Source organism: Solea senegalensis, unplaced genomic scaffold, assembly GCF_019176455.1.
Source record: "Solea senegalensis isolate Sse05_10M unplaced genomic scaffold, IFAPA_SoseM_1 scf7180000015246, whole genome shotgun sequence".
Lineage (NCBI taxonomy): Eukaryota > Metazoa > Chordata > Actinopteri > Pleuronectiformes > Soleidae > Solea > Solea senegalensis.
This window is the reverse complement of record NW_025321274.1, coordinates 25001-37697: the sequence shown is the minus strand read 5'-3', so window position 1 is coordinate 37697 and position 12697 is coordinate 25001. Positions and strand designations below refer to the sequence as shown.

Sequence of the window (12697 nt, the reverse complement as noted above, 5' to 3'; positions counted from 1 at the left end):
GACCTGACAGAGCAGCCTCTCACAGTGTGCTCGTGTAACGCGAAGGACAAAAACAACAGATGGTGCAGCTAAAACACTTATTTGGTGTCAGACTGCAACACGTTTTCTTGTTAAAAACATGCCTCAACGAGTTGAGTCTATTCTGGGGGGTTGATGTGAAGAAAAGTGATGAGGCATGAAATGCAGTAGCATGTGGTGATGCTTAAGTCTGGGGGAGACTAATGGTGCTTCAGATTGAGTTTTTCGGTGAAAGATGTGGGGGAGACTGGTGCAGAATGGTTGGTGAAACTATTTCCATTGAAACATTTCCCCATGAACTTTTCTTCCTTCCACATCTTTACCCAGATATTTTTGACCACACACCCAGGACATAAATCATCCAATCAGCTCCTCACCTTTCTTTTCTTATTCCCCTCGACCGATAAACGTGACTGCACAAATCGCATTTAATCACCGCCGCGGTCCATGTGTGGTGTGACTGTGTGTTCTTAACCTTTGGTGCTGTTTGTGGAGTGGTCCAAAGGCGGTGGGTGGTTGTAGTAGTCAGACGGCACCTCCACAGATGACCCCCTGACCCAGTCAAAGCCATCGCCAAGAGTGAGCTCGTACCAGCCGCAGGACCCGTCCTCAAAATCACACACAGAGGCTGAATGGCCAGAGAGACATGAAATCAACAAAGCACTGATTCCTTTCCAACCTTACAACACACACAAATGTATTGTTATCAAGCTTTCAGTGCTGTCATGATTTTTCTCAGCAAATGTGGTTGTAATGGAAAATCTATTTCTCTGACAAAGAGAGTTATTACTTTTGATTGGGATGTTGTGGAAGAACTGCTTAGATCATTCATAAAATGAAAAGTTACATCACAACAACAACTTACAACAGTAAGTACAACGATGGTGCCTTGTCCATTCAAAAACAAATGTGATAAATCATTGAAAACAAGGATCATAATAATTGTTCTTTTATCTAGGACAGGATGTATCAGCGATCAGCATACACTGACAAATCAGTTTGGAAAAAAATAATTGAAAAAGAAACCCAATCTTCGCATGCGTCTTCAGCCCATTCTCGACCTTCAGACAGATGAATATGAGTCGCCACACTGCTCTCGGCCAAATGTACAAATGGGATGAGGATTATTTGAACGCGTTACTTAGCAACAAGGTTCTTACGGCAGCTGGCTTCATCCTCTCCGTGGGGACAGTCTGGGGTGAAATCGCACACTTTGCTATTCTTGATGCAATTCCCACCACCACAGGCAAACCACGAGGGAGGGCAAGCGGTGGGAGGGGGCAGACTGCTCTCTGCCACAGGAATAAAAAAAAATTTATACAATCGACATTTTTAATGGGATTAGAGTATTCTGTTGCAAGAGGCACTTTGGAGGCTGAGAGGTACTGAATTAAAATGACACAGAGCATTACATTGTTTATCACCGACTCCCATCATGTGATTCTATGGTTTTAAAGACACTCATGGGAGATTATGATAGATGAGGAGAGAGGAGTTTAGCTGCATCCAAAGTACACTACATTAGCTTTGTTATTGGGGGGGATTCTGTTCCACCATGAATTAATGATTATAAATTGGATATTTATGTCAATAGTACATCGAAGACTTTAAATTTCACTTCGCTTGTGAGGAGTTTTGGAAAGAGAAGTGAAAAATTAACCATTTCTAATGGTTTCCAGCTGGTTGTTGTGTCAACTTGGAAGATAAATGGAACCTGGAAACAACATGGTGTATAAATATGTTTTGGAATGCATGCAGTACAAATGAGTAAGTTATTTTATTCCCAAAACATGAACAACATACAAACAACCTCACATGTGCAAATTTCAAATAACACTGACATGATGTGAATTCTGATGTATTAAAGAGGCTGCATCTTATTTTCGCATTCTGCCCGTTCATTCAAGGTTATTTAATGTTGCGCTGCCATCATTTGCGACAGATTATCGAAAGTAGATAAAGTGATGCTGTGAACCCCATATTTCAGTTCAATGAATTTGTGCACTATAGGCTGAAGACTGTGGAATGTGGAACATAAAGAACCCTCTTTAAGTGGGATGCAGTTAGCAATTTGACACACAGTTTAGGCTACATATCAAAGCGATATGGCTTCCTGCACAGATTCAGGCTAAATTAATGTAGCTTACATATTAAACCATGCCTGTGTAGTAAAGTGTTATTGGTATTTTAATGTGAAAGTCAAAGACACTTTATCCAGAATTGGTGGTTTGACAAGAAAAGAGGATCTGGAGCTGCTGGTGGCAAAGTATCAACTGACTCCTTTTAAAACAGGCCAGAGACAAACAAAACAATGAGCTGGAAGATGAAGGAAACTGCATCCTGCCCCAAAGGGGACAATTTTGTCTGTCATCCAGTACTTAAAGAGACATTTCGCCCGGTATCACCCAATTTCAACCTCATTGCTTCCCAGCAGAACTACAACAACCATTCTTAAATAAACCAGCAAGTACAAATTTGATTTTTAAACTCTACTCTGCAGTTCAAATCTCATTCTCTGGCAAAGATCCACAAAAAAACGACTGTATTTTGGCTCCGACCACTGACATCAAACTGTGACATTCTGTTTCCAGAGCAGCTCTGTCTCCGATCAGAGTAGCTTTGATGCTCGACCAGGAAAAGAGACTTAAAATAAAGGCCACAGACGGTAGCCTAAATGAGACGCTCGATAAAGAAGCTTCATCGACTGTATTTTTACAGGCAGAGATCTGACGTGGGATCATATATTAGATGGTTCATTAAAGATGTACAGACGCTACAGTTTGAGCTAAAAATCTATATATGTCAATATGTCAGAATTCTTTCCAAAAACTGCATCATATTCATCACTGAGCTAGAATTAGTGCACTACAGAAGACATAAATAAACCTGCAGATTCAAATTCATTCTTATTCAGTGTGGTAAGCACTATTTTAATGATTCAGTTATTCTGTTGTGAATCACTTTCTGAGTGCTTTAGTGTCTCCCCTCTGTTATTAGTATTCAAAACAAGTGTGTAGCGGCCTGTTTATGCATGGTGATATTTCAAAAATGTCAAGGTCTGAACCTGCCCTGTCTGTGTAGTGAAACATTATTAATGGTAGCAGTACCGGTCACAGTCAGACAGCCGGGACTGAAGGATAGGTCGTCGATGGCCAGGACCTCAGAGACTTCACTGTCGGCTGAAAACTCCCCACGAACAACAACCTGCGGGGAAAACATGAAACTGTTGACATCTGTACATCGTTGTGACACACGTGTATGTAAAATACCAAACAGAAATACGGGAGAATTCAAAAAGATCAAGATAATTTAAACAAATGCTGGATCATGTCTCCCAAAGAAGAAAATAAATTGTGACTTTCTGGGCTGGGAGGATAAAATTAAACACATTAAAATGAAATTACATTACTGCTTATTTAGGATTTTAGCCAAAATCTTGTTTGATTATCCTCCAGAAAAAAGGTTACTGTCAGCAGAGGCAGCTCTATAAAATACAATGACTTTGTTCATTTTTGTGTATTTCATTATATATTAGAATTCCAATGTATTTACTGTAAGAATGTCTAAAAATAAAAACCTATTGGATTTAATTGGATGAAAAATTTACATAATTAATAGAAACTGACTGAAATGGAAAATTTGAAAATAAAACCCACATAGTTATTCTGTGTCTGAGACAGGAAGTGGATTCATGGCGTTGAAAGTGAATGTTAACAGTAAGCTGACCTCTCTTTACCCCCGTACTGATGCGGGCGTTACTGTACGTTATGAAACGGGAGCTGGCTGCGCTCAGTGACAGATGGTGACGGCTGAGAAAGGGAGACGCTGACATTGTCTGATAGAGGAAGGACACAAACAGCAGGCTTCATGTGCACAAGTCCAGATGGCCACTGAAAGGTCCAAAGGGGTCAGTACCTTCTCACTGCACGTAAATGGCTCCTGTAGTGCAGCTTGTGTTCTGCTGTGACGACTTTATCACTTTCAAGGAAATATACTGATATCGAACAGCAGCTAAAACCCACTATATTAGCACAATTACGTCATGTTTTACAAATGAAGTGTACATTATTTACCAGCTTGCAGATGCATCTGTCTACATACGGATTGTCTTATATTTAATATAAATATGCCGTGTCAAATATTTAGTATCCAGAGCAATATTAATTAAAACTTAATTATTGAATTAATCATAAATGTGAATATGATCTGGTTTCTTTGCTTCAACATCTTGTCATTTACACATCATTTACTCCATTTATAAAACAACTAATTGATAAATAGAGAAAACATTCAACAGATTAATTGAATGTGAAAATAATTATTAGTTGCTGTCCTAATTATAATTTAATATACTCTAAGAAATTAATTAATTGTCTGACATTTTCTCCTCCACATGAGCGAGCTGCACACGAGGAGAACACCATACAGAGAGGCCCTTGGTCAAACCAGGATTCAAACTGGGGACCTTCTTGCTGTGAGCCAATAACGCTAGCTACTACTCCTCCGTGTGACACGCAAAATGTAATCATGGTAAATTCTGAACATTACGGACCTGAAAACTGTGATTGCTGGCAAAGTGAATCATGGTCGGCTGCCATGTTTCCGTCTGTGGTTGTTGTGAGTGTTTCCACAACACCGTGCTCTGAGCCAGAGGATGAGCTTGAACCAGGACCTGCAGATCTCCATGTGCCGCCGCAACGTAATAATAGAAACTCATCTGTTGAATTGAAATAACAGGACGCTCATTCAATGATATTGTGTTGTTCGTGGATTTGCCTTGTTTTTTTACTGTTAAGTATCTATCTGTAGAGTTACCTGACAAGTCTGACTGGGCTGGAATACAGGGCCGCTCAGGTCTGCTGTGGTTCTGTTTCCTCCAACAGGTAACAAAGACAGGAAGTACGCTAAAGGGGACAGAGAGGAGATTGTGAGAGGTGCATGAGGAAGAAATGAATGACATAAATTCAGTGTCAAAATGCTCTCACCTGTGTTGTTGGTGTGGTCATGATCGAGTCCGGGGACTTCATTTGTTCTGGTCCATTCAGAAAACGTCTCCGAGCTTTGAGTGAATTCACAGAATCCCACCTCAAAGTTACACCTCTTATATCCAGGGCCTTCAACAGAAAACAGTAACAGCTTCACTGTACAGCTGCTTTCACATGTTTCACTTTAAAATGTGGACATTTTACCACCATTAATTCATTCAAATTCTCAAAAACTAAGTGAAATACAAGAATACCCTTTTTGACCGTACAGTTAATTGTGCAACTAGTGTATATACAGTATACAAAACAACAGTAAGTTTGTTGTGTCATTATGTGTGTTAAAAAAGAGGTATCTTCAGTATAAGCCAGTTTAGTTACCGGTATGATATGGCTCTTTTAAATTACGTAGAATTGTGTCATTTTTTCTTTCATTTTATAGGCTTGATCATTGTGTGGAAGATTATCACATTAAGAAAATGAATATTGATCCAGCTGAGGCCAGTTCCTTTCATGTTTACAATCCCTTGAAAATTAGTTTTCACTAGTATTTACACCAGCAAGCAGCATATTAAATGTTTTACTGTCTCTCTGCCCTGTTTTGCTCTGTATTATCTTCATATTATCAAGTGTTACATGACAGTACATACTGTGTATTTTCCACTTTTACTCACAGTTTTCCTCATTGATACCATCTCCACAGTTGTCAGTAAAGTCACACACACAATCCTCACATGACAAACCCCGAGTGCAGGTAAACCCACGGACCCACTCAGGCGTGAACACCAGATTGAAGGCAAACAGCTGCCACACCAAACCCGGCATCATCATAATCCTGTTCCTGTGTCCTTTAACTAGAACTCCTTATTATTTTCCCCTCCAACAAAATCCATTTTGTCACGCCATGGGCTTAAATCTCTGGTTGAGGTAGAGCTTTGCTTCACCGTGTACTATTCCACTTGGATCTTACCTGTGTGCGTGTATGTGATATAGGCTGTAAAAGGTAATAAATGGCTTTTATGGTTGTTGCTCAATGAACTCCCTTTGCTGGTTGTCTTGCTTCCTGTATGTATCATGCATCCATATCAGTGCAAGGAGAATGGGAATAGACAAAGGATTAAAAGAGAGGTTGTTTATTGACTTGGGTTTGAACCAAAGGATTCATTTATAGTAAGGATATTGGGAAATATGCTTTGTTGTTAGATTACAGTATAAGTATGTGTCCCTATAGTCAAATACGATCCATTCCATACTTGCTGAGAGTTACAAAAGAAGGCTAGTTAAGAGTCTGTGTAAATGTGCCCAATCGCGGTGTTTGTTTGCAATGTAACAAAAAAGGAATATTTACATTCAAATCCAGAGAGAACAAACTGTTTTTATTCACCCAGCAAGGTGGAAAGAGCCTGCAGAGAGCGTGCCTAATGTTGTCAGCAAGATAAAATAAGATGCAACTAATTAATGCATTTAATATGCAACAGGGGAGAGAAGAGCCACAGTTAGATATATGAGCCACTAACACAATAATACACGGTGAGTAAAAGGGCTCAGTTTACAGTGAGGCGTAATTTAGTTTCACAGTAATCAATAGGACAGGATATATTAGCAGTAAGCCAGTGCAGGAATTAAGTTGTAGTTGCTGTAGTTCAAATGAAATGAACCTTGAGAAAAAAATGAAGGCTTAATGGTCCACAGTGGATGAGCGACCAGTGGAACAAAGGGATATTGTTTCTATTGGCAGTCCGAGCAGACATCATGTTAAGAAAGTGCTAAATTGTGTGTTTAATTGTTTTTGAATCCCACTAATTAAGTTGTAGAAAACCATGGAATGGAAATGAGTTTGTGGTCAGTATATTATTTCTTGTTAATGTGACAGAGAAGTCGTCAGGTCGTTACAAAAAAAGGGCAATAAGGAGTCATTCATAGTGTAGGTTATTTGGATCATACTCACTCACTTATCTTGCAGTCAATCTTTTTAAAATTCACAAACACACTAAAGACAGCACAAATCATGCTCAAAGCCAATAATCACCAATTACCACGAAATATTCAGAACATGTTCAGGGATCGGGGGGGGGTTACTAATTAAGAGGGAGGAATGATGTTTTAAATGAATAAAATTAAAGATTTAAATTAAACATTAAAAGATTCTGCAGGTCATTAAACTATGGAAAAAAATGTGAAAATATAAAGATCATATTTTCATGGGATACAGGGATGATATGGCGGCGCGATAATCACAGGAGGGTGTTAATTAATTTCTTTAATTAAATATGTTCAATATATTATTTATGTTACTGAGTAGCCATTTATTTATTAATTCATGTTCAGTTTAAAGTGACTCTTAGCTGCGTTCTTGTTTTGTTTGGTCTATTTGTCTATCTGATGATGTTCTATGTGAAGGAAACGGGATAAAATATAAATACAAATAAAAATAAGGGACAGGGGTTTGTCTAGACTTCTTCCCACTTTAAATATGTGTCAACTCGTGTTAAATTTAATTGCTGATTTTCTGGGGGGGGTTTTCACGTTCAAATAACTCTTTCAAATCAAATCCAATCGGAGGTGCAAGAGTGCAGAATAACGCCGTCACAAAATGCACATTACCACATCTCACTAAAACATTCAGAGCATTTTAATACTCATACTTTTAGATTATGTTATGTGACGGCAGAATTAGTGCGTAATTGCTAAAAGTTCCACTCACCCCCGTCTTGTGTTCAACACTATGGTCAAAGCAGGTTGTTACACCAGAGTAATAGAGAGTGGGAGGTTCCTTTTACACAGATGCCTACTCATGCAGGTAACGATATCCATATTAATGGCATGTTAGCATGTGCTGGTGAAATGAATGCCATTATGTCATCCGTTCTAAAGAAAAACATAGACGTTTTATTTTCATGCCCGTGAAGCTTAAAAAAAGGTGTTTGACAGGTGAGTACATGCACGTGAGCACCAGTCCAGACTCAATTTTCCAGGCAGTCAGTCCTATAGTTGTGATATTTCCAATTACAGATTGGCTTTGTATTGTCTTCAAGTAAAATCCTCAAGAATTTGGCAAGATTTTAATAGAGCTTCCCTCCACTGCTCTCTAGTTAATTTGAGATAATTCCTCCTTACAGCTTGTCAATTCCTCAAAGCTCTTGTAATTCAGCTCAACCTTCATGAACAAAATGGAGGTCAAAACAAAACAGCATTTTCAGTGAGATAAATGAGACAAATTCATCACTGAGGCTCCAAGGGCTGATGAGACCGGTGCAGCGATTTGTCAAAGATTTGACACGTCTGTTTCATACACATGTATGATCTTGTCTTGAACATACTGAAAAGAAAAAGATGAAATTGTGTTTTTACAAAGACTGATTGTCTTTGACCTTGTTGTGCCTCTGACTAGGTGAGTTATGAAAAGCAATAGGTTACTGTAGCACCGTGTTTCTTAATCTTAATCCTGGTCCTGGTCATGTTTTATTAGTTTTCTTGCTCCAACACACCTGATTCAAATAAATGGGTCATTATCAGGCCTCTGCAGTGATGAAAACCCTAACACACTTTTGGTTGGAACATTTTAAATCCACAGGTCACAGACAAGGCAAGACACAAACATTGAAGCAGAGTTTCAGTGAAGTGTACATTTTATGTCCCTGCACATCTCCATTCAGCAGCAGTACAAAGGAATGTTCCGGGTAATTGCAGTTCTATCAGAAACGGGGCTCTACAGCGGAGAAAAAGAAACCAAACTCAAGTTCTTGTTTTCATAATCCCATTTCCTCAACTGGCACCTTGCGACGCTGTGGTAATTAGAACGTATTGAGAGTGATTAACATTTTCCCATGTTCTGAATGCAGCCAATCTGCTTTCACAATCCTTCTCGAGCTCTAAGTCCAAGTGCAGCACCTGCCGATTCCCTTCCAAACTGAATCCAGTAATTCACAGCCAAGTGAAGTGAGGGTAACAGCTGGGATTTTCATTCTAACAGTGTACCTGTAGGTGATGCTTCACTCTGCACCTGCAATCAACACAGCAAGAGGGGGAAGCTCCTGCAGTGCGCCGTGGCATGTGTCACAAAGTGCCCCAAGTGTTGGCAAATTCACTTAATAAGAGGAATATGAGCCAGAAATTGAGGCTGCATTAAAAACATTTAGTAATACACGTCCCATTTGCCTAATCTTTGTCCTGTCACAATGCCGCCAGCACCTGTCAGGATTTAACAGCCACTTTGCCAAAATATCATCCACTAAGTTGCTTTGAGGGAGTCAGTTAACACCTGAAGCCTCTGCAGGTTAGATTTTTTAGAAATATCAGTGAAGGAGAAGCGGGCCACACGGTTGGTGTACTAGTTAACACTCTGTGGTCTGGATTTGAGTGGTTTGATCCGTCCAAACACACAGGCAGCGGTATCAAAAAACAACGAGGAAGGTAACAGCAACACAGTGGGGAGTACTAGTAGAGTTAACCCATATATTTAACATTACAACTACTTAATAACCGATGTGTTGTGAATAATAAACTACATCAGATTATTTGAACATCTCGTTATCAGATCGATTAATGACTGAGAAAAGAGGAGATGGCAGTGATAATCCAGTAACATTTAGTTTTAGTAAGAGGCATCTTCTTCACTTTGATCTTTAAAGAGACACTTCACCAAGAAAATATATAGTTTTTTACCTATTTTCAGAGATAAATGTGATCATAAAATGGCCACTCTGAGACACATGTCTCATTTCCAAAACAAGACTATTAGTAAAATGTACTATTAGAAAATAAAAGCCCTACGCTGTGCTTCACTGAGTTTCTGTAAATTATAACAGTTGTAAAGGGTCAAGGATCTTCAATAAGAAAATAAATAATATTCCAGCGCTGTAAGAGAATGTGACACATACACAGCAGCCTCACAAGGATCTTAAGATTGTTCTTCACTCGATCGAATGGAAAAAATGGGTGAAACAGCCCTTTAAATAGTCTTCTCAAAAGATTAAACTGATGCTATGGTACATGAGTAATAAATATGATATATAAATATATGACAGCTCTAACCTTTCGATATTCAAGTGCTGCAGCGTATGAATTATAAGGAGAAATCATCATGCATGCATTCTCACGTGTGTCAGTGCGTGTGTGAGCGAGCGAGGCCGACTCAGGGCAGGAGTTCATGCTGTAATTGAGGCATTTACATGCATACATCACAACGACAAGGTAGTCCTGAACATTTATGGATCAGCCCGCAGACAACTGTATCCTGCTCGAACACAAGCCATTTCTTTTTAACGGTAACAGCTTCAAACATATGAGGCACTGAACCATGTTTGTAGTTCAGGGTGACAGCTGACTGCGCTGGGTTCACAGCTGCCAGCTCATTGTTGACGTCCAATGACATAAAGGACCAGCATGAGAGGAGATGTTACACTGCCCAGTGTAACAATCCTGTTCTTGACACTTGATTTCTATAGGAAACAAACTCTGGTCCGTTTTAAAGTGGACCAAACAGTTCTGGTGTGAAAGGGTCCTTAAAGCAGAACTGGTGCAGGATGTTTAGAACTTCAGAGTCATTGTGAAGGTTAAATGTCTTATTGTGGGGAAATTGGGGGGCTGTCTCCACTGCTGGATGGATAATGGATGGATGAATGGATGGATAATAAGATGAAAAACCAACCAGACGTGCAAAGTTCTGTTCCCTTTGAAACTTTTCTTGACTGAACCATTGCTAATCATGATCGAGACATTTGTTCTCTTTTCCACCCCAGGGAACCACAGGCCCCGCCCAGATTTATGAAGAGGTATTTAATCACTGACCAAAAAATACCACTGTACGAAGCTGCGATGTTTTCAGTGCGTGACTCTTCTCCATCTGTTTTCCCGACAGTCCTGCAGCGTTTTCTTCATGTCAATCATCAACTTGCTCTTCAACATCCTCATGGGCTTCTTCTTTGCGTGCGCAGTCACCGCAGTAAGTTCATCTTTTCTTCTGCTTTGTTATTGTTGTCAGAGAACGACAAAAAGTTCAACCCCTTTTCTTCACTGGACAGAAATGTTCTTAAGTTCTACATAAACGTATGAGGAACCAGTAAAAGTCTTCTTATGTCTTCCACTTTGTTACCTGTATTTGAGGTGGAGTCTGTTATTTCTTGAGCTCCACAACTCAAACAGACAAACAACACAATATTTGTCGCAACTCACCTCTTGCCTTTGCACTGAGAAGACCTGGGTTTGCCCCACAATGGCCGTTGTGCATGTTCAGCCCGTTTGTACGTGGGTTTTCTCCCAGTTCTCCAGGTTCCTCCCACAGTCCAACAAACGTTAGCTTCAGTGTTGTTGCTCCAGTCTTACGGTCAAGTGTGTTGTCTCCACAGCTTCTGGGTCTGCTGATCTCCCTGCTGATGATCCACCAGGTGAGACGCCACGACAACGCCGGCGCGGCGTCCATCGCCATGAAGGGCTATTAAAGGCAAACCACCTTTCGACCCCCTCCCCCCCCCCGACCTTTAACCTCCGCACTGTAATTAGGGGACTCGGTGGTCAAATTCATGTCGTCGTAGTTGTTACTATCTTAAATGTAATAAATCCTGTCCTGTATGAAGAACGATGTAGAGGAGGATGCCGGAGACGGAGCAGAGCGAAGCGCCGAGAGGAAAATGATTGTTTTCTTGTAGAAATTCTGAATAGCAAACATATATTTTTTTGTGAAGTATATACTTTATCTTTTTTTGTGTTATTTGAATGTAAGACGTATCATAGAAATATCAAGCTTCACACTTCATATATGACTGAAGCTCTTTTATCCCGAGGAGGTCACAACTGCCACTTTGTTTTTATTAGCGCGTTCCCGTCGCCACAAACATCGCAGGATAAATATCAGAACTGGGAATGACGTCACCCCCCCATTGCCATCTAGTTGTCTAATTTAGTCACTTTAATAAACGTGTTCATTGGTTATTTGATATATAAAAACAGACATTTCTGCGTGTAAAAACAACAGCTTTAACTCCGCTGATTCAGCCACCTTGAATCGCAAACTCGGGGGGAATGAGGAGTTCAAACAATTTGATGAATCAGTGAGTCATCTTGTAACTGTGAAACCATCCATGACCTCAGAATGCAGCAGAAACTGTTAGCTTAACACAAAAAATGAGGTAGCCCGTACCCAGCTAGATTTGTGGAGACACCAACAAGCTACGAGCGACTCGTCCTGAATTATCCAAATAAAGGCCCTGGTACACTTACACATCAGGTGTGGAATGGGTAACGCAGCCCAGAATTTTGGAACTGCGTGCAAGGAAACGCGTTGGTTGTGCGTGGACGTCGCTTAACAACTTATAAGCAATAGCGAGCTACCGTCCCAAAATTTAGTATTAACTTTAAATTCCAAAGGAGAGTTCCAATGAGTTGAAACCATCTGGAATGCCAACTGTAGGGGGCGCTCCGAGTGACACCACCCAGTAGAATTCTCGACAATCTCAACGTTAATTCAGAACACCACGTTTGTCGACCTCCTCGGGTTAAAATGATCACATGAGAAGAGTCACCTATATATGTAAATATATGTATACGTCTCTGTAAAACCACTTAAGACATTTACAGTTCCCATAAGATGAAGGCCACCGTTTTCACAGTCAGGAACTTTTCTGTTTGATTTCTTCTGTAGAGAGCGGGTAACGTTGGAATTAATCCCAGCAACATCTGCGGCACTGACAACAACCAAA

At 40.1% G+C, this 12697-nt stretch overlaps 1 protein-coding gene and 1 long non-coding RNA gene across 2 annotated transcripts in view; one reads left to right on the top strand and one right to left on the bottom strand.

Moving 5' to 3' along the window:
- Positions 1-493: 493 nt before the first annotated feature.
- Positions 494-5825, bottom strand: LOC122762093 (MAM and LDL-receptor class A domain-containing protein 1-like; the record flags this gene model as incomplete). The annotated part of the gene is made up of 7 exons (XM_044017274.1): positions 5675-5825; positions 5004-5132; positions 4834-4922; positions 4571-4735; positions 3126-3222; positions 1179-1310; positions 494-646 (listed from the first exon to the last, which is right to left on the bottom strand). Coding segments are annotated over exons 1-7 (916 nt in total), but the record flags the coding sequence as incomplete, so codon positions are not given.
- A 4626-nt stretch (positions 5826-10451) lies between these two features.
- The window catches only part of LOC122762094, a 2375-nt gene continuing 129 nt past the window's right edge, over positions 10452-12697 (top strand). Inside the window, exons 1-3 of the long non-coding RNA XR_006358657.1 lie at positions 10452-10774; positions 10861-10944; positions 11348-12697. The exon at positions 11348-12697 is cut by the window's right edge and continues 129 nt beyond it. This is a non-coding gene — a long non-coding RNA (uncharacterized LOC122762094). The remainder of the gene's footprint in view (positions 10775-10860; positions 10945-11347) is intronic.